Source organism: Notechis scutatus, chromosome 1, assembly GCF_049901735.1.
Source record: "Notechis scutatus isolate UNSWTSFEM ecotype Mainland chromosome 1, rNotScu1.2, whole genome shotgun sequence".
Classification (NCBI taxonomy): domain Eukaryota; kingdom Metazoa; phylum Chordata; class Lepidosauria; order Squamata; family Elapidae; genus Notechis; species Notechis scutatus.
This window is the reverse complement of record NC_142009.1, coordinates 327,850,779-327,871,540: the sequence shown is the minus strand read 5'-3', so window position 1 is coordinate 327,871,540 and position 20,762 is coordinate 327,850,779. Positions and strand designations below refer to the sequence as shown.

The following is a 20,762-nucleotide window of genomic DNA, read 5'->3' as shown; positions in this document are numbered from 1 at the left end:
GAGAGAGAGAGAATAGATGATATGATGGTTAGATAGTCTAGATGGGATTCCAATATCTAAGACACTACCACAAAGAATACAGGGCCAACTTATTCCCCAAAACATCAGAAGGCAAAAAATATAAACCCCAAAAACTTTAACCTTAGACTGTCTACTAAATAGATGGAAACTAATCAAAGAGAAAAGCAACTTCCAAGGTCCCTTCCAAATCTGATGATGATGATTGATGATTGATGATGATATAAGATTATTTATAGACACACACCCATTTCACAATATGACTTTGGCAATTAATCATATTTAAAATATCAATAAAAGAAATATAGCAACCAAAAACAAGAAGCATAAAATGGCAACTGAAAACAATCAACCAACCAATACTTCACACATTCAACTAACTACCAGTGCTCAGAAAACAGCCAAGTCTTGAGTGCTTTTCCAAAGCATCAACTTAATCTTGGATAGAATGGTCTTCCAAAGGGCTGGTGCAACCATACATTTCCTGGGTCCCACAAGATTATATTCTCTAGTGGGACCTAGAACATCTCCCTTCTGCTGGACCTGATGGGACAGGTAGACACCACTGAAGAGAGGCAGTTCCTCAGATAATTTTCAGTGCCATGAAGGTCTTTTTAGGTGACCACCAACACCTTGAATTGCACTCCAAAACATATTGGGAGCCAGTGCATCTCACATAGCAAAAATGTGCCATGGGTATGTCAACATATCTCCATAATTGTTTGTCACATTCTGGAATAATTGTAACAACAGGGTGTTCTCCAAGGGCAGCTCTATGTAAAACATATTGCAGTAAACTACTTGGGAGGTGATTGAAGTATGAGTGACCATGATTAGTGCCTCCTGGTTTAAGAAGAGACACAACTGGCACGCAACATGAAGTTGGGCAGAAGTCCTCCTGGCTACAGCTGCCACTTGCTCCTCCAACAGGAGCTGTGAGTCTAGGAAGACTCCTAAATTATGCATCCATTTTGTCTGGAGTAGTACCCCCCTATCCAGAACTAAAGAGGGAAAATAACTGGATGCAGGAGGCCCTAAAACCATGAGTTATTCAGTCTTACTATGATTGAGCTAATCCCTGTAGGATAATGTGTGTGGACAATCAACCTTTTGGTCCAGTTTAGCTGGGAGGAAAAAGGGACTCGTTCATCAATTCAAATTCTTCACCTTCACCTCCTAAGTCAAATTAGGGGAACTGTGGACTGGACAACTCCCTGTTATTAAGCCATTCCCACCTTCCTTCCAGATAATTATTTTTGTGAATGGCAGGAATGGATTATGAAATTTGGACTTTGGTCAATGGTCAGGAATGGATAATGGAGAATTGACTGCTGTCAATGGCTAAGAATAAATGAAGGAGAATTGACTGTTGTCAATGGCCAGGAATGGATGATGGAGAATTGACTGCTGTCAATGGTTAAGAACGGTTAAGATGACAGAAATTGGCAGCTGTCGATGGCCGGGAATGGATGATGGAGAATTGGCCAGGAATTGAGGTTTCCACTCTTTCATACTTAAATCCTTGGGTTGGGGAAAAACAAGAGAAGAAAACTAGATTATTTTCTGAAAGAGAGGAAGTGGAATGGGGGGAAAGGAACAGCATTTTTCCAGCATCATATCTGCACACATCCCACACACTAAAATTAAATGGACCCTGATGACTCTGAAAAAAACTGGTTACATTTATAGTCATGGACTCCTCGCATGTTAGCATCACTTTCAGGTTATTATCTGAGCACACACATCTGCTTCCTTTCTTAAGGTATGCCATCCTGACTCCAGAAACTTGGCCAAGGTGGCGAGGAGATGAACGCCAAGGAGTCCAGCACTTGTTAAGGTCCGTCAACATGGATGTGGATCAGTACCAGATGGGCCGTACAAAGGTTTTCGTCAAGAATCCAGAGTCGGTAAGCGAAGCAACCTTATTAGCTCTTTTGAAAAATGGGGTCCTTTTGCATTGTTGAGGTTACGTAAAAAGTATAATCTATAAACTGAATTACAAGGAACACTGCACACCAGAACAACTAGACACAAGGACAGTTTTTCCCCGAACGCCATCACTCTGCTAGACAAATAATTCCCTCAAAACTGTTCAACTATTTACAAAGTCTGTACTACTATTACTATTAATATTCTCATCACTCCTTATCACCCATCCCCTCCCACTTCCGACTGTATGACTGTAACTTTGTCTCTTGTATCCTTATGATTTATATTGACTGTTTCCTAGTATGATTTGATTGCTTATTGTACCCTATGACTTTCATTAAGTGTTGTACCACATGATTGTTGATTCTTGATGAATGTATCTTTTCTTTTATGTACACTGAGAGCATTTGCACCAAGACAAATTCCTTGTGTGTCCAATCACACTTGGCCAATAAAGAATTCATTCATTCATTCATTCATTACTAAAGGGAAAAGCATAAGTACCGATAAAGGAGAATATTTGTGTTCAGGGTTGTAGAATACAGGTAGTTCTCAACTTATGACCACAATAGAGTCCAAAATTTCTGTTGCTAAGTGAGACAGTTGTTAAATTAATTTTGCCCCATTTTACGACACTTTTTTGCCAGAATTGTTAAGCGAATCACTGCAGTCATTAAGTAAGCAACACAGTTGTTAAGTGAATCTGGCTTCCCCATTGACTTTGCTTGTCAGAAGGACGCAAAAAAGGATTACAGTGGCCCTGGGACACTGTAGCCGTCATAAATATGAACTGCCAAGGATCTAAATTTTGATCATGTGACCATAGGGTTGCTGCAACCGTTGTGTGATAAATGGTCATAAGCAATTTTTTCAGTGAGGTTGATACTTCGAACGATCACCAAATGAATTATTTTAAGTCGAGGACTATCTGTATTTGTAGCTCAGCATTAGTGATGTTACCTAGGTAATTTTAGGTAATTAAACGTATGCAGAAAAACAACCAAGCTCAGAGAACACCAAGGACCCCTCATATCTTAAGTCCACAACAGGCAGATAATATTTGGAAAGGGTCATCTCCCTAATTCACATATGAAGGGAGGGGATAGCACAATCCAGGTTGCAAGACTGTGTTATCATAGCCATTTCAATACAAGTAGTTTTATCCTTCCTCTGGAGTTGTGTCCTTGGTCTAAGCCTAACTGGTAGGACTGGTAGAGAATAAATGCAAGGTTTTTTTCCCCCCTTCTCTTCCTCCCGCCTTCATTTGATGTTGTTGTTCTTCTTTTTGCTGCCAGCTCTTCCTCCTAGAGGAGATGCGGGAACGGAAGTTTGATGGGTACGCCCGGGTCATCCAGAAAGCGTGGCGCCGTCACATCGCCATCAGGAAGTATGAGCAGATGCGAGAAGAAGGTAGGAGGGGGGGTCCTTGTTCTCAGGACATGATGGTACCCCACTAGTTGAGGCCACACCTGCAATACTGTGTCCAGTTCTGCTCACTGTGTTACAAAAAACAGGGCTGGTCTGCTGGGGGTTCGAAGGGGTTAGCGGAGATTCTGTGCAGTTCGGAAAGCCCCCAAATCCCACTCCTGGCTGGCCCCACCCACCTCACCCTGCCTCTCCCAGGAGTCCCCATGCGGCCTGATTTGGATGCAGGTAAATGCAGAGTGTGCATGGAGGCCCAGGGAGGGCAAAAAACGGGCCTCCTAGAAGTTCAGAAAGGCCGGAAATGGGCCCATTTCCAGCTTCCAGAGAGCCTCTGGAGCCCGGGGAGGCTGTTTTTACCCTCCCAGAGGCTCGAGGAAAGCCTCCGGAGTCCAGGGAAGACAAAAACTCCCCCCCGCCATGGTGCAGGAGGCCAACTTGGCCACGCCCACCCAGCAACCGGGCAGAGAAGCCATTGCTAAATTTTTTGAGGCCCACCCCTGACAAAAAAAGATGCTGTCTCTAGAAATGGTGTAGAGAAGAGCCACAAAGATGACTAAGGGACTGGAGGCTAAATAGTATGATCAACGCTTGAGGGAGCTAGGTACGCCTAGCCTATTGAAGAGGAGAATTAGGGGGACGTGACAACTACCTTCCAATTCTTGAGGGGCTGCCTTTGACATTCTCTAAGCCACCAGAGGGCAGGACAAGAAGAAGTGAGCGAAGGCTTGTAAAACAGAGATCCAATCTTGAAGTAAGGAGAAATTTCCAACTTCTATTTTGGAGATTTTCAAAAGTAGAACCATTTGTCCAGGATGGTATAAGACAGGGGTGTCCAACCTTGGCAACTTTAAGACTTGTGGACTTCAACTCCCAGAATTCCTCAGCCAGCTTTGCTGGCTGAGGAATTCTGGGAGTTGAAGTCCACAAGTCTTAAAGTTGTCAAGGTTGGACACCCCTGGTATAAGAGCTGTGGTGGCGCAGTGGTTAGAATGCAGTACTGCAGGCTACTTCAGTTGACTGCTGGCTGCCTGCAACTTGGCAGTTCGAATCTCACCAGGCTCAAGGTTGACTCAGCCTTCCATCCTTCCAAGGTGGGTAAAAGGAGGACCTAGATTGTTGGGGGAAATTATGCTGACTCTGTAAAATCACATAGGGAGGGCTGTAAAAGCACTGTGAAGCGATATAGAAGTTTGAGTGCTATTGCTATTGTTATAGGGTTGCCTGCTTTGAGCAAGGGGATCGGGGTGGGCTTCAAAAAATTTAGCAAAGGGTTCTCTGCCCAATTGCTGGGTGGGTGTGGCCATGGTGGGCGTGGCCTAATCGGTCTCCTGCACCATGGCAGGGGCGTGTCTTGCCCTCCCCGGGCTCTGGAGGATTTCCTCAAGCCTCTGGGACAGAGGTGGTATTCAGCAGGTTCTGACCAGTTCTGGAGAACCAGCAGCGGTAATTTTGAGTACCAGCAAACACCACCTCTGACTGGAGATTTTACAGTATCCTTCCCCTGCCACGCCCACCAAGCCACGCCCACAGAACCGGTAGTAAAAAAAAATTGAATCCCACCACTGCTCTGGGAGGGCAAAAATGGCCTCCCCGGACTCTGGAGGATCTCTGGAAGCCGGAAAGGGGCCCATTTCCGGTCTTCCCAAACTTCTGGGAGGCCCATTTTTCACCCTCCCTCAGCCTCTGTGCACACCCTGCGCTTACCTGCATCCAAAATGGGCCACATGGGGACTCATAGGAGGGACGGGGTGGGGTGGGCGGGGCCAGCCAGGAGTGGGATTTGGGGGTTCTCCTGAACCCCTGCAAACCCCCAACAGCCCACCCCTGAAGGGGATGGATTAGAACAGGGGGTCCCCAACCCACAATCCATGAACCGACATCTGTCCATGGCATGCCAGAAAGTGGGTCACACAAACAAATGAAGCCCCATCCATGGAATACTGGCAGTATGCAAAACCACCCCCCACTGATCTATCGAAAAACCTCTCTCCGTGGAACCATCCCTGTGGCCCCAACGGATGGGGGGCCACTGGACTAGAAGACACCCCCCCCCCCAAGTCCCTTCCAGCCCTATGATTCTATCTTCTATGTAAGATAGTAACTGCAAGTGAGATTCAAATATTTGTTTATAACAAATATTTATTTACTTTTCACATTTTTGAACTGCACACTTCCCTCGTGTTACTAATCAGTAATATTATTATCAGTCATAACCACCAATGTCTACCGCACGTCACTATTTGCTCTTGCCTTTGTTATCCCTTCTCCATGAAGCATCCCATATCCTGTACAACTTCAAAGAGAGACGACGAAACAGCATCAACCGGAATTTCGTGGGTGATTATCTGGGCATGGAAGACAAACCAGAACTGCGCCAGTTTTTGGGCAGAAGGGAGAGAATCGATTTTGCCGATTCAGTCACCAAGTACGACAGGCGGTTTAAGGTAAGATGGAGTTGATCTTCCACCATGAGGTGAAGAACCAAAAGCTGTCTTCCAATACCGACCTCTTTTTCCAAAACCTAGAAGAATTCTTGGCCTTTGTCAAAGAGTTTAAAATTGTTGAAACAGCTTCACAAACTTTCTTTTCAGAGTACATATCAGGGCTGCCCCTGATCAATCTCTAGGAAAGAAAACCCTTGACTCCTGTGATGACCTGGGGCATAGCACAAAGGCAACACAGTCAAATAAGCAATAAGAGTCCCTTTATTATCTCCAACTTTACCTTCGGCTGGAGAAAAACTCTCCCAGGAACAGCCTTTAACTGTAGAAAATTCAGTCCAAAACAAGGTACATACAAACTGTAACTAAAAAATCCAAACAAACCAAACTGAAGTAATTAACTTGACAGGGCAGGAGAAGGAATTTCAGACTTGAAAGCAGGGCAAAACTCACACAGTTGGGAAGATGCCAGGAACACAGATAAGCCACGATGATACTAGATAAATTCACATTTGCTGCCAACAACTTGCTGTGCGCAGCTTCATCTTTTATACACTGTGTTCCCAGCTGCAGCTAATAAAGGGAATCAGGGCCCTTTCCTCCCCCGTAAGCCATGCAACTCACGTTGCTCCCTTCTCCGTTCCTCCCTGCGTGCCCTAGGATGAAAAGTGGGTAGGCCTGGGTCTTCCTCTGAATTCCCTCTGCCTTACGCTACCTCTCCCCTGTTCTGCCCAGCCGGACTTTGCCCTTCCCCAGTTTCTTCCACAGCCAACGGAGCCACACTCCCACTCCTTGTCAGCTATTCGGCTTCCCACTCTGAGTCAGATTCCGACAGGGGCATGACAACTCCATAGAGTCAGAGAAAAGGTACTTTTCTTTAAAAGTACCTTTAAGGTACTTTTTTTTAAAAAATGGATTGCAGCAAAAGCCCAGGCAAGGTCTGAGGTAAATTCTCATGAAAAGACAAATTGAAAATAACCCCAGAGCTCACCCACCCTCAGTAGCCAAGCTACCAGATGTCAGCCAGGAAGATGTTTTGGGAACATCTCCAGTCTAGGTGTACCAATCCTTCTTCGCGCATGCCTATCCCAGAATGGTTGGCTTTGAAGATGTTAAATAACCCATTGCTTCTCAGAAATTCATCTCACACCACCTGCGTGCTTCCCCTCCCAAATACCCATTGCTCCCCACCTCCGTTTCCATGGCAGCTGGCAGCAAGCTTGAAAGGAAGTGTAGACAGCCAGGCTGACCAAGTTGAAATGGTTATTATATTTTATGCTTCTATCAGTACTGAAGACCTTATTTTTTTTCTATTCCGATAGTTCTCAGCTTATGAGCACAATTGAACCTCAAGTTTCTATTTAAGTAAGGCAGTTGTTAAATGAGTTCTACCCCATTTTATGACCTTTTTGCCATAGTCATCACTACAGTTATTAAGCAAATCATGCAGCCATTAAGTGAATCTACCTTCCCCCCATTGCTTGTCAGAAGCCAGATGGGAAAGGTTACAAATGGTGATCACATGACCACCAGAACAGTGCAACTGTCAAAAGTACATGCCAGTTGCCAAATGTCCAAATTTTGATCATGACTGCAACTGTCATAAGTGTGAATTGACATCATAAGTCCATTTTTAGTGCCATTGTAACATCAAACTGTCACTAAACTTTAAGGACTACCTGTGCTTTCCTTTTTTCTTCTCGTCTTTACCCCTAATTTTGCTTTTTCTTTGCTTTCCCTCTTTTTCCCTTGAAACCATTTTTTCTGCTTCTTTGTATTTTATATTTTTTTCTGAAATTTGGTTGTTGTTTAAAAAAACACCAAAGGAATTTTTTTGAGCAGATTACCAGCTGTAAAACTTCTGCCTCTTATTTTTTATCTGCGCAGTCCATCAAGAGGGACTTAATCTTAACCCCCAAACACCTGTACCTGATTGGCCGAGAGAAGGTGAAAAAGGGGCCTGAGAAAGGCCAGATCCGGGAGGTGCTGAAGAAGAAACTGGAAGTCCAAAGAGTCAATCAGGTCTCTCTCAGGTGAGCTGCATTCCCATCCTGTAAAACAGGGGTCTCCAAACTTGGCAATTTTAAGACTTGTGGAAGTTGAAGTCCACAAGTCTTAAAATTGTCACGTTTCGATACCTCTGCACCAAGGCCGCAGCATCAAGTGGCTTTTGCTAGAGAAACCTCAGCAGGTGTGTTTAAAAAGGCCATGGGGTTGAAATCCTCCATGTGACACATGTGGAAAAGCTTCACTCATGTGCTCACAGCCATCATTTTGACTCTTAAAATGCCCCCATGGACAACCCTAGCCCCCCCCTTGCCATTCTTAATGTTGGAGGAACACCAGCCCATCCAACCATCCAGCCACTTCTCCATCTCCCAAACTGGTGTTTTTCTACCTTGAGAGCTTGAAGATGTGTGGATTTCAACATGCTGGCTGGGGAATTCTGGGAGTTGGAAGTCCACATAAACTCAAGCAGAAATTAACAGATTAACAGAGTTGGAAGGGACCTTGTATGGCATCTAGTCCAACCCCCCCGCCCAAGTAGGAGACCCTACACCATTTCTGACAGATTAGCAGTCTAGTCTCTTCTTGAAAGCTTCCAGTGATAAAGTTCCCACAACTTCCAAAAGCAACTTCTGTTCCATGGGTTGATTGTTCTCACTGTCAGAACATTTCTCCTTATTTCCAGGTTGAATCTCTCCTTGTTCAGTTTCCATCCATTGTTCCTTGTCTGGCCTTCAGGTGCTTTGGAAAAATAGCTTGACCCCTTCTTCTCTGTGGCAGGCCCTAAAATATTGGATCACTGCTATCATGTCTCCCCTGGTCCTTCTCTTCACTAGACTAGCCAGGCCCAGTTCCTGCAACCATTGAGAAACACTGACCTAAACTGTCAAGGAATTATGGATAGCGACATAGAGGGAAGGGCCCAACTGGCACAACAAATAAAGCAGGGCAAAATTGTTTCTGGTCAATAGCTGTCCCCTGGTTATTGAACAGGAGCCTTGAGTGCAGGAAGATCCCCATCTTACATGCCACTCTTGAATGGGGAAGTGCCACCCCTCCATCCAAGATCAAAGCTGGGATGTGTTCCCTCTGGCAGCTCTTTTGGTTGGTGATTTCCCCCCTAGTTGCAAAGCCCAAAGGCTCAGCTGCTTCTTCCAGACTCTTAACAGCCACAACACATTAAATGGGCCAAAGGACTAGAAATAAACTTAAGAGTGAAAAGGGATTTTTGCAGTTGCCAGTCCTTGCAAGCCAAACCACCCTGCCTGAGGTCCCTCTTTGGCGCAAGCGTTATTTGAGGCTCCTGTGGGGTCTGGGGCATCTGTCCTTCTTTCCAGAAAACTGACATCTTTTCCTTTTGTTTTTTCTTTTCCCCTCCTGATTCTTTCCCCCCCAGCACGAAACAGGATGATTTCTTCATCCTCCACGAAGCCGAGGCAGATACGCTCCTGGAATCCATCTTCAAGACAGAAGTCATTAGCCTGCTATGCAAACGCTATGAAGAAGCCACCCGAGGAAAGCTCCAGCTCCATTTCAGTGACACGTGAGCAGACTAAGAGGGTTGGCTTGGAAACCTAATGTATTAGCTCAGAGCAAAAACAGTTTGCTGCCTCGACAATGGGAAACAATTTAAAACCTCCCTCAGCTTCTCATTCACTGCCGTTTCCCACAGCAACCGTGAGCCGGAAGTGTGCTTGGTAGTTCCCCACCACCCGTTTTTTTTCCTGCCATTCACTTAGCTACAGATTCAGCGGTCTTCAGGTTCTGCTGAAAACCATTGTGTAGTAATCTGAGCAAGTGATAACAGATAATCAGAGTTGGAAGGGACCTTATAGATCATCTAATCCAACCCGCCGCCCAAGCAGGAGACCCTACACCATTTCTGACAAATGGCAGTCCAATCTCTTCTTGAAGGTCTCAATTGATGACGCTCCCACAACTTCCGAGGGCAACTTCTGTTCCACGGGTTGATTTTCTCACTGTCAGAAAGTTTCTTCTTACTTCCAGGTTGAATCTGTCCTTGTTCAGTTTCCATCCTTGTCTGGCCTTCAGGTATTTTAGAAAATAGCTTGGCCCACTCCTCTCTGTGGCAGCCCCTCAAATATTGGAAGATTGCTATCATGTCTCCCCTGGTCCTTCTCTTCACTAGACTAGCCAAGCCCAGTTCCTGTAACCGTTCTTCATATGTTTTAGTCTCCAGTCCCCTAATCATCCTGGTTGCTTTTCTCTGCACTTTTTCTAGAGTCTCAACATCTTTTTTTACAGTGTGGTGACCAAAACTGGATGCAGGACTCTAGGTGTGGTCTTATTAAGGCTTTACGGAGTGGTATTAGTCCCTCGCATGATCTCGATTGTATCCCTCTGTTAATGCAACTTAGGATTGCATTAGCTTTTTTGGCTGGATTGGAAGTGAGGAAGGAAGGAAGGAAGGAAGGAAGGAAGGAAGGAAGGAAGGAAGGAAGGAAGGAAGGAAGGAAGGAAGGAAGGAAGGAAGGAAGGAAGGAAGGAAGGAAGGAAGGAAGGAAGAAGCCCCCCTGTGTGTCAGGCCCAAAACCAAGAATGGCACGTGGTTATTCGTCCAAGCCGAGCTCTTTTTTACTATTATTATACCTATCGACAAAGTCTTGCCAAATGGCAGACTCCACTGTCTGCCTACAATTACTCTGTGACTTATTAGGAAGCGGCTGTCTTCACCCTCTTTCTCTCACACATATCGTCAGCTTACAACCATTTGTTCCCTCAAAGTTGAAATGGCACTGAAAAAAGAGACACATTATGACCATTTTTCACACTTACGCCCATTGAAGCAACCCCATGGTCATATGTTCAAAATTCTCCCACACCTCACTGCTGTCTGAGCCTGAAGGCAAATGATGACTGCCAGCCTGCCTTGGCCCCATCTCTGCCTCTGATGCAGAGCCCTCGTCCGAGCCTTCCTCAGCCTCCAGGACTGCCCCAGCTTCCTCCCCAACCTCCTCCCTATCCAACTCTGCTGCCAGCTCCGCAAGCCACAGGCAGGCCACAACAGTCATAAGTCTCTTTCTTCAATACAGTTGTAACTTCAACCGGTCATTCAATGAATGGTTGTAAGTTGAGGACTATCTGTACATAAATAATGTTGATTGCTAATCACTTATGGCCAACTCATCCATAAATCTGTGTAATCTCCTTTTAATGCTGTGGTTTTTTGGCCTTTGCCATCTCAGGTGACAGTGGCTTAATTCTGATTTGCATAATCAAGTCACTCTTTTTTGCTGTCCTCGAAGCTCATCCTGCCGACAGGCAAAATGGAGCTATGGTCCATTTTGGCTCTCCTGGATGAAAGCACCAAAGGTAGCTCAGGCAGTTCCCAAATATAGAATTAGAAGGGTTTTGAGGCTAGATGTGAAGACCACGGCAAACCTTAAGTGTTGTAACCTGGATTGTCTTCCTCTTCCTTCATTTCAGACTACAATTCCGTGTGAAGAAGGAAGGCTGGGGCGGAGGCGGCTCCCGGGCGGTGACCTTTATGAATGGTCCAAACAACGTGGCTTATCTCAAATCATCCGGAAAAAATCTCTGTGTCTGCATTGGAAGTGGGCTGCCTAAGAATTCCAGTAAGTGGCTTATGACATGAGCCATGGTGGCGCAGTGGTTAGAGTGTAGTACTGCAGGCTACTTCTGCTGACTGACTGCAGTTTGGCAATTCAAATCCCACCGGGCTCAAGGTTGACTCAGCCTTCCGTCCTTCTGAGATGGATAAAATGAGGACCCAAATTGTTGGGGGCAATAGGCTCACTCTGTAAAACCGTTAGAGTAGAGTAGAGTAGAGTAGAGTAGAGTAGAGTAGAGTAGAGTAGAGTAGAGTAGAATAGAATAGAATTCTTTATTGGCTAAGTATGATTGGATACACAAGGAATTTGTCTTGGTACAAATGCTCTCAGTGTATATAAAAGAAAAGATACATTCGTCAAGAATCATAAAGTACAACACTTAATGATAGTCATGGGGTACAATAAGCAATCAAATCATATTAGAAAACAGTCACTATAAGGCTTAGAGAGGGCTATAAAGTGCTGTGAAGCATTAGATAAGTCTAAGTGCTATTGCTATTACTATTATGGGTCTTGTCTGGGAGGTCAACAGGAGCGGGCCAATTCAGAGGTTGAAGGAACCTGGCCAGCTGAATCTCTTCTGGCACTCTTCCAGCATTAATAATGCCTTGGTTTGACTTCTCCTGGGAGAAGGCAGGGTGAGAGAGGCCGAGGTTTCAAAGGAGTGCTCCCATCTCAGGGGGAAGTTGCTTTTGGGGAAGAGTACAAACAAGGGTGGGCTGCTTGGGGATTTGCAGGGGTTCGGGAGATCCTCTAGCTAAGATTCTGTGCAGTTTGGAGAACCCCCAAATTCCACCCCTGGCTGGCCCCACCCATCCCCCCCCCAGGTGTCTCCATGCGGCCCATTTGAGATGCACGTAAGTGCAGGCCGCGTACGGAGGCTCAAGGAGGCCTCCTGGAAGTTCGGGAAGGCTGGAAACGAGCCCGTTTCTGGCTTCCAGAGAGCCTCCAATGCCCGGGGAAGGCCATTTTCACCCTCCCAGTGGCTCGAGGAAAGCCTCCAGAGCCCAGGAAGGGCAACCCCCCCCCGCCATGATGTAGGAGGCCGACTAGGCCACACCCACCATGACCACGCCCACCCAGCAACCAGGCAGAGAACCCGTTGCTAAAAATTTTGAAGCCCACCCCTGAGTACAAATATTCAAACGATATACTTTAACCAACGATCCAGGTAGCTATTGTACAATAAATGCAGAAAGGTGGCATTGTCTCATGAAGGGGAGTGTGTTCTCCTTGTTACTTCTGTTGTGAGCAGAAATAGTTGCAGTAATAGTCTCATAAACAGGTTGTGTCAGATCCGGAATAATGTCAGGTTTCCAAGTGACGAAATCCATTTAAAAAGAAAAAAAAAGCAAAGTCCATCTTCCAAAACAATTTCTTTTATTTAGGAAAGCATCAAATTGGCAAAGTCTGTTGTAATTCCCGGAATTACATCACATAGTACTGGAAGTTAGAAAAAGCCCCCAAAAGTCACATTCCCCAATAGAAGTAAATCAACGTTTCCTGGTGTCATCAATCTCCACCTCCAGGTCTCAGCAGGGTCAGCTCTTGTTCCCATGGGAAGAAGAACCACCTAGCCTAAACAACTCTCTCTATCTCCACTCCTCCCACCTTAGAAATGTGGCAAGCCCGAAACCCTTTGCCCCGTAGCCAGCAAAGAGAGAGAAAAGGAATATATAATAAGGCTAAATAAAATGGCTACGCTTGTCAATTTCGGGCTTGACACAGTCTAGCCCTATGGTCATGTATGTCTTTAGAGACACAGGTAGTCCACTCATTTAACGACCATTTGAAGTTAAGACAGCATTGAAAAAAGTGACTTACAACCAGTCTTCGTATTTACAACCGCGGCACCATACCCAGGGTCAAAATGATCAAAATGTGTACACTTGGCAAACGGCATGTTTTGATGAGGGTTGCAGTGCCCCGAGGTCATGCGATCATCACTTGCGACCATCCCAGCCAGCTTGCAACAAACAAAGGCCATGGGGAATGCCAAATTTGCTTAATAATAATGGCATGATTTACTAAACAATTGCAGGGATTCCCTTAACAACTGTGGCAGAAAAGGTCGTAATATTGAGTGTAACTCACTTAACCATCACTTTGCTGAGCAACAGAAATTCTGTTGCCAGTTGTGGCTGTAAGTCGAGGACTAGCTGTATACCTAAAGTACTTGAAAACCTTTTTTCACTTGTTGGCCTCAAATCACTGGTTGGTTGCCCATATAGAAAACATGTGCAGAGGCTAGAAGATACTGGACTAAAATCCACACATGGTTGGAAAAAATGACAAAGAAACATATAGACTTTAAACCAGATATATATTTTTATTGGGTATTATACCTGAAATATACAGCAGAGAAATGATATATTTGATAGTCAATGTTTTAACAGCGGCTAGAATTGTATTTGCTAAAAACTGGAAAAACGAGAAAATTCCAATGGAGGAGGAAGTTATCAAGAAAATTATGGACTGCACAGAAATGAGTAAACTGACATTTGAAATTAGAGAGCAAGAAGATAAACAATTTCATAAAATATGGGACTTATTTTATCAATGGTTAGACAATAAAACACGGAAGTGAAATATTTTATAATTCTCATAATATAAGTATAATAGAATCGTTAGAGATAAAGTACTGTAAGGATAAAATATGATTGAATAAATGGTGATGGTGAAATGAATGTTATAAAGTAGGCTAAGTTAAAATGGGGATTTGCTCATATAAAATGAGGAAATGCAAGTAACAGTCTATTAAACAATTAACAATGATTATATCAGAAATATATATAACTTATACATAATATGAGGATTAAAAAATAATTAGAAAGGAATGACTGTAGAGATTGTGCACAAGAGACTAGTACCAACCGACACACTGTAGGTAACTGAAGATGGTTTTATGTTTTTTGCTTGTGTTTTTTTGTATGTTTGTTTAAAAAAATAAAAAAACTTTTCAAAAAAAAACACAAAGAAAGCTGTGCTTCTGCAGAGACAGTATTTGTTTGGGCACTCAAAGGTTAGCGCCAGGTAAAACATATATCACCAGAGAACTTCCATCTTCAACCCTTCTTCGTGTTTTTTTTTTTCTCATCCTATAGAGCCAACCAAGAAAGGAATCCAGCAAAGCAGAGGACGTCCTCCCAAACACCCACCAATATCCCGAGCTGCTCCGCCAATTCCAAGAGGTAGGAAGACTGTGCTCAGCTTCTAGGACAGTTGTGAGGGACTTATAAAGGAGAGAAGTAAGGAGAACTTTGGAGAACCTTGCTGAGGAATGAATGAAAATGTGGGCTAGCCAGGAATGGAAAACCTGCAGCCAAACCACCTAGCCTCTTTGTAGTCCCCAACGTGAGCTCACTAATACAGTGGATCCACCAAATCGGGTGGCAAACAAAAAATCCACCCAATTTTTGAATCAGGTCACGATTCAAATATTGGGTGGCGAACAAAATCGGTGCAGAAAGATTCCCTTTCTGCACCGATTTCCCCAAACTTTTTTTGGACTGCGCACATGCGCAGTCAGTCGTACTTCCGGACACAACCAAATCAGGTCGCAACCGGAGTGCAGGAACAGATTACGGTCGCGACCCGAGGCTCCACTGTATGCAGAGGCAAATCGCTAACTTAGGGTAGTTGGCTTCCTTTTTCGTTGTTGAAAATAAATTTAAAAAATAGGTGTCTGAAGCTATTGCCAAATGCTGGGAAAATCAGGAGATCCAGACAGTTCAAATGGGGGTAAAGATTTATTGCAAGCGTAAACTCTCTACAAGAATCTGAACTACTGACAGCCAGGGGGAGTTAGCAGGAGATAAGAGTAGAAGGAATTCAAGATGGGCTGGATTTAGATCTTTTGTGGGCATGAAGGGACTCATGAGTGATGACATGTTTGACTCCTCCCTCGATCTCAGCCTGGTCATCTTCTACAGCTATTATTAAAGTAGGTTAAAAAAGCAAACCAAACAAATTAGGTTATGCCAAGAACAAATAATAGAAGCTAAAACATCTAGCCCTGGTCTTTTTGTGATGCTCTCAGCTCTCTTCAAAACTGGAAAGATGGTGGAGGTATACACACAACTGAATTTACTTTATTTGAGGGGAGGGGTTTCACCCTTTATCATAAATTTTAGCAAACAGCTGGGCATAGGGGAATTCAGAAAGTACTGACGAAGGGATACAAAATATGCTAGCAAAACCATCAAGAGATCATACAGTAGTCCTCAATATACAACCAGCTGTTTGGCAACCAAAGTTATGATAGATTCCCCCTCAAAAGATAATTACAACCGGGGTGGGATTCTACCAGTTCGTACCTATTCGCTAGAACTGGTTATTAACATTCTAAGTAGTTCAGAGAATCGGTTGTTAGAAGAAATTACTGGTCTAATCCTGTAAGGAAGGTAGGAAGGAAACATTCTGGTGTTGCTTACAGAAACTGCCTAGGTGGATTTGCTCCCCAAAGGGATTTTACCATGTATTTTACCAGTAATGGTTGATAAGGCAGACTCGAAAAGTTAGCGCCTTCCTAAGCATAATCACGGGCTTTGAATCCGTTGGTGATGTCCATCTTGATTTCTGGATTCATGGAGACCTAACCCTAATCCTACGTGGATTTGGACCCCAAGGGGACTTTACCATGTATTTTACCAATAATTGTAGATAAGGCAGGCTCAAAAGTCAACACTATCCTAAGCGTACCGAGGCACTATGAATCTGTTGTCAATGTCTCCTGTGGAGATTAACTTAAACCCTTGATGTGTGATGATGATGATGATGCTTGTGGTTGGCCTCTATGATTTTTTAAATTTATATAAAGAATGGTATCATCTCTTTCTAGGAATATGTATCTCAGAGAAGCTTGCAGATTTTAAAATTGGCACCTTTAAGATGCGTGGACTTCAATTCCCAGAATTTTCTTCTTGGCTGGGGAATTCTGGTAATTGAAGTCCATGCATCTTAAAGTTGCCAAGTTTGAGAAACACCGATTTAGAGAGTTTGGCAGCTAAAATTCATCTGATATGGTGAACTGCAGTGGTGGTATTCTACCAATTCGGCCAGGTTCGGGCAAACCAGTAGTAAAACATGCTACTGTTTGGCCGAACCAGTAGTAAAAAACAGCTATTTCTCTTTTTTCTTCCTCCCAACGATCAGCTGTTCTGACAATCAGCTGTGCCAGGGTCCCCCTCGCTGTCTTACTGCTTCGCCCAGGAGGCTTCCCTGAGGCCCAGGAGGCAAACAAACAGAACGTGGGCAGGGGGGTGCTGCAAAAAAAGAGAAGCCACTCCCACCCAGTCACATGGCCACGCCCACCTAGCCACTCCTACCTAGCCATGCCCACAGAACCAGTAGTAAGAATATTTGCATACCTTGATAATTTTAAGCCTGCATGGTCTTAAGCTCTCTAAGAATTTGAGAGATCTCTAAAACTTTTAAGAATTAACTCCCCTGTAAAAGAACATTTCACAAAAAAATATCCCAGATCTCCTACAGAGTCTAAATGTGGAGCAAGGGGGGCTTATCTGCCAAACAATTAGTCTGTAAAAAGTGGATGGTTTAGTTAGTAAGACAGCTGTTTGCACCACTTCTAGGAGGAAACCAATCAGTTATCTGCAGGAATGGAGCCACTCAACTTCCTTACAACACCAGGCAACAGGAACAGACCTACTGCAGTCCCCAAAGGCCTGAATCAGGTCCTCCAGCCACGGCACTTCCAAAACAAAATATGGCACGCCGGCCAAAGGCCAGGATACCCCCCGATCACAACATGGAGTTCCTCAGTGTCCCTGACCAGGGCATGGCTGGGTATGTACTACTTTATTTTTTTTTTAAAACTAAAGAGTTCTCCCCTGTCCAGTGGTGTCCAACTCTAGAGGGCAGTTGCTCATCTCCGTTTCCTCGGAATGGGACAAATTGCCACGGCCAACTCACCGCTGCCAATTCAACCACGGCCAACTCACCGTGGGACAGCTTGGTGTGAGACAATTTAACAATTCTATTTAATGATTTAAAGTAAATTTTAAAATATTTTAATTTTTGCCAATCACATTTCATTCTGTCCCTCCTTTTGCATCCTATCTTTAATGATTCTGTTCCACTATTTCTTTGATATTAATGTAATTCTTGTCCCGCAGGGAATTGTCCTGCAGTGAATTGACTGTGGCAAGTGTTAAGCCTGAATTCCCCAACGAGTGTTAAGGAAAACAAACTAAACAGAATGTGTAGCGTAGTCAGATAGGCAGACAGGTAAATGTGTGAGATAAGTTTGTATTTTAGTTAACATGCAGTAAAAAACAGATACGCTTGTGCTATCAAAAATATAGTTTATTCCATTAGGAATTATAGCATAGTCAAAATAAACGGTCCATTAGTCATGTATCATTTCAGTCAGTCCAGTCGGGTATACTCAATTTGCAAAGTCCGTGTTGAATAGTCAATGTCAGTTTACTTACAATAAATCAGTCCGTATTATCTCTTCTCTCCGTTGAGAAATCAACACTCCTTTCTCTCCTCCATTCCAGTAAGGAAAAACGCAGTCATCAATCCATCCAGTAATTAGGGATCATTAAGCCAGAGAGAGAGAGCTGCAATTGACTTGCTTCTTTTATGGTGCTTTTACAACCACACCCTTAATTACATTCTTGTAGTTAAAGTTACACACACTTTAACCAACAAACCATGATAACTTATTTATTATTTTTACCCAAACCAGTTAGGGTAAACAATGTTATCCCTAACAGCAAGTTGGCTGTGGCAAGTTAGTCATGGCAAGTTGGTTGTGGCAAATTATCATAGACCCCCATTTCCTAGCCAAAGGAGCCAGCATTGTGTAAAGATGGTTCCGTGGTCATGTGGTGAGCATGACTATATGCTGAGACACACAGAACACTGTTAACTTTCCCACCAAAGTGCTTCCAGCATTCTAGAAGATCCTTGTATTGCTGTTTTATGTTATTTTATTATGTTCTTTTCTCATACAGGTAGTCCTAAACTAATGACCACTGTTGAGCCCAAAATTTATGTTGTTAAGTGAGAAATTTGTGAGCAACCATCATAAATGTGAGTCAATTGTCAAGCATCCAAATGTAAATTATGTGTCCATGGGGATGCTGCAACAGTCATAAGTGTGAAAAATGGTCATAAGTCACTTTTTTCAGTGCCGTTGTAACTTCGGTCACTAAATGAATTGTTGTAAGATGAGGACTACCTTGGGAAAAAGAAACCTTAAAATACTAATAGAATGTAGCTCAGGGTTGAACTAGGGAATAATTGGTGCTCTCTGAGTTTGGTTGTTTGCTTGCAGATGTTTCATTACCCAGTTAGATGATCTCATCAGTGTATTGATGATATTAGCAAGTCAGGTGATAAAATGTTTGCAAGCAAACAACCAAGTTCAGAGAGTATCAAGGGCGCCAAAAAAGCCTTAAAATAGTCACATGGGTGTGGTTATTGCATTTGAACCCAAAAATATTTGTGACCCAACCTTGCTGGTCTAAGACAGAGCAATACACCAAGCTTGGATGAAGTGTTGGACAATTTGTTCATTTTTCTCTCCAATGTATCAGGACACAAAGGAAAAGAAGCATCAGCCAAAGGCCACCTCCTGCTGCAGGAAGACCCAAACCCCAACCCAAGATTTCTGGACCACGTTGTCGGGCTTTGTACCGTTATCTTAGTCAGGATGTGGACGAACTGAGTTTCAATGTGGGCGATGTCATAGATCTCTTGATGGAAGGTAAGGGGACTTCGCTCTGGCCCAGGTGACCTCACCAATCGTTTTTCTTGTGAGCAGGGGAATGGAAATCCCCACACTTGAGGCTGGGAAATATTGTAAGTGGGAATCCAGGACTTTCTATTCTGATATAAACATGTTTTTAAGCTTAAAATGAGAATGGTTGAAGGTGAGAGTATTTGCAAAGTTAGTGGGGAGCGATGGCTCAGCAGTTAAAGATACTCAACTTGTCAGCTGGAAATTGGACAGCCTGGGTTCAAGACCCAAGCAACGGAGGACAGGCTGAGCTCCCATTACTTGCCTGCCAATCTAGCAGTTCAAAAGCATGCAAATGTCAACTCATAGAATATTTCCATGGTCTTTTTAAGAGTTGCCAATGGAAAGGGAGGGAGGAGCAGTGCAGCAGCTTGCAAACCAAAACTGCATTCCATAAATGTTTCCCAAGATAGTAACTAGGTAACTAAAGTTTCTGCTGGGCAAAATTCTAACTGGAGAGTATGATTGATGACTCTTGGCTATGGATGTGTCCCGTTGGAGAATATGAATTACGATACACCCCAGGGGGTGGGGGGAAAACCAGGGTCAAGGGTGACAATGAATTATGTATCTCAGAGTCGCTACACCCAGGCAGTGCTAGACAGTTTAACACCCAATAAATCCTTTTTAAGTTTTGCAAGTTTGGCTCGAGACTCATGATTTAAATGAGGGTAACTGCCGGAATCCTGACAGCAAATGTGAGTAGATAAATAGGTACCACTTTGGTAGGAAGATAACAGTGCTCTGTGCTCCTCCCAAACGCTGAAAGTCATAGCTCTAGATATTTTTAAAGAACAGGACATTTCTTTTCAAGATCACAAGTCTTCCACAGCTGCTCAACTTCAAGAAATCTACTCTAAATGTAGCTTTTTGTTGTCGATTTTATAGATCGCTCTGGATGGTGGAAGGGTCGTCTCCATGGCAGAGAAGGACTTTTTCCCGGGAATTACGTAGAGAAGATCTGAACAGAAATAGCAATCTGAAACAGGCAAGATAAGAACGAGTAAATTAGCCATTTCCCGGAGGCAAGTCGGGCTAAGCACAAAGAAATTCTTACCTGGATATTTCTTAATGGCTTTTTTCAAAGCAGCAACCTTGTTTAAGAACCTCAGTGAAGAGTTGACCTAGGACCTTTCTTCACTTGTATGATCTTTTAAGGTGCTCAGGTGCTATTTAAGAAAAGTATTGAGGATGTAGAAATATTTCGAATAACTAGCTGAGTATGGAATGCATGTACTGCTTGCTGGGTCTGGACACCTGATGCAATCTTGTTGCGGGCATTATAGACAATTAAAATACCAAATTTTAAAACACAAGGATTCCACCTGTCTTCTTTGATTTCTCAATATGGCATGTATTAAATGTTGGGGCTTGTTTATTACGATGGCTGATAAAGTCAGCTTTATGAAGGGGCATCCAGATGAATTGAATAATTTGGCATACTGTTGCCGATAGGAGAGGTATTAAACTAAAGCAATTCTATTAAATGCCTTTCTTCGTTTCCATTATTTCATCCCATGAGTTTAATACCCCCCACTTTTTTTTTTCAAAAAAGTTGCCTCCTTGGAGAATAAATTCAAT

General features: G+C 43.6%; 1 protein-coding gene across 1 annotated transcript in view; it reads left to right on the top strand.

Moving 5' to 3' along the window:
* The window catches only part of MYO1F (myosin IF), a 95,367-nt gene extending 74,874 nt beyond the window's left edge, over positions 1-20,493 (top strand). The window contains exons 19-28 of the mRNA XM_026681093.2: positions 1,781-1,925; positions 3,243-3,357; positions 5,647-5,816; positions 7,701-7,846; positions 9,217-9,363; positions 11,268-11,416; positions 14,518-14,604; positions 17,005-17,218; positions 18,979-19,148; positions 20,070-20,493. Of these exons, the coding sequence (XP_026536878.1) occupies positions 1,781-1,925; positions 3,243-3,357; positions 5,647-5,816; positions 7,701-7,846; positions 9,217-9,363; positions 11,268-11,416; positions 14,518-14,604; positions 17,005-17,218; positions 18,979-19,148; positions 20,070-20,146 (1,420 nt within the window). The 3' untranslated portion in view covers positions 20,147-20,493. The remainder of the gene's footprint in view (positions 1-1,780; positions 1,926-3,242; positions 3,358-5,646; positions 5,817-7,700; positions 7,847-9,216; positions 9,364-11,267; positions 11,417-14,517; positions 14,605-17,004; positions 17,219-18,978; positions 19,149-20,069) is intronic.
* The last annotated feature ends 269 nt before the right edge of the window (positions 20,494-20,762 follow it).